This window comes from Eimeria mitis, genomic scaffold, assembly GCF_000499745.2.
Source record: "Eimeria mitis Houghton genomic scaffold, Emh_scaff7898, whole genome shotgun sequence".
NCBI lineage: Eukaryota > Apicomplexa > Conoidasida > Eucoccidiorida > Eimeriidae > Eimeria > Eimeria mitis.
In genome coordinates, this window is record NW_013575800.1 from 1 (window position 1) to 1,061 (window position 1,061).

The 1,061-nt window shown below is 43.4% G+C and overlaps 1 protein-coding gene across 1 annotated transcript; it reads right to left on the bottom strand.

Annotated features, from left to right (window-relative positions):
* Window positions 1-647: 647 nt before the first annotated feature.
* On the bottom strand, window positions 648-848 carry EMH_0093030 (uncharacterized protein; the record flags this gene model as incomplete). Its single annotated transcript, XM_013501928.1, has 1 exon — window positions 648-848. The coding sequence occupies one exon, from the start codon at window positions 846-848 to the stop codon at window positions 648-650; it is 201 nt and encodes a 66-aa protein (XP_013357382.1).
* Between the last annotated feature and the right edge of the window lie 213 nt (window positions 849-1,061).

Sequence of the window (1,061 nt, forward strand, 5' to 3'; positions counted from 1 at the left end):
TTTTTTTTTTTTTTTTTTTTTTTGTTTTAGGGAAACGTTGAAGCAACTGAGCAGCAGAAACTTCGCCGAAAACCGGCAGTTCTTGGCGTCTGTTGAGTTCTTTCAAATGTTAACAGAAGCACAAAAAAATGTTGTATGTTCGAGGGTTTAGGGTTTAGGGTTTAGGGTTTAGGGTTTAGGGTTTGGGGTGTATTGGTGTGCAGGGAGTGGTGTAGAAAAGGGGTTTAGGGTTTAGGGTTTAGGGTTTATGATTTAGAGTGTTAGTTCCTGGACGAACCAAATCCTTGGGGTAATGTATTTTTTAGGGTTTACGAGGGTTTACGAGGGTTTACGAGGGTTTAGGGTTTTCGAGGGTTTAGGGTTTAGGGTTTTCGTTCAGATAACAAATGCTTTGGTGGTTCAATCCTTTCGCCCGGGGCAGCCTATAGTTAAAGAAGGAGAAAAAGGAGATATTCTTTATATATTAAAAAGCGGAAAAGCGAGGGTTTCTATCAAAGGGAAAGATGTTCGGCTCCTTCAGGTCAGGGTTTAGGGTTTAGGGTTTAGGGTTTATGAGGGTTTAGGGTTTATGAGGGTTTAGGGGGGGTTGGGAAGGGTTAGGAGGGGTTAGGAGGGTTTAGGGTTTACGAGGGTTTGGGGTCAAGGGTTTAGACTAAAACCTCAATTTTCTTCTGTTGCTGCTCCTGCTGCTTCTCTTCTGCTGCTGCTCCTGCCGCCTTTTCTGCTGCTGCTCCTGCCGCCTTTTCTGCTGCTGCTGCTGTTGCTGCTGCCGCCTTTTCTGCTGCTGCTGCTGCTGCTGCTGCTGCTGCTGCTGCTGCAGAAAGGAGACTATTTCGGGGAGCGTGCATTGCTATACGATGAGCCTCGCAGCGCGACAATAACTGCAGAAGAGGAGACAGTTTGTGTTTCTATAGGCAGAGATTTACTTGATAGAGTTCTCGGAAACTTACAACATGTTTTGTTCAGAAATATCATGCTTGAAGGTACACACAAACCCTAAACCCTAAACCCTAAACCCTAATTTTTTTTTTTTTTTTTTTTTTTTTTTTTTTTTTTTTTTT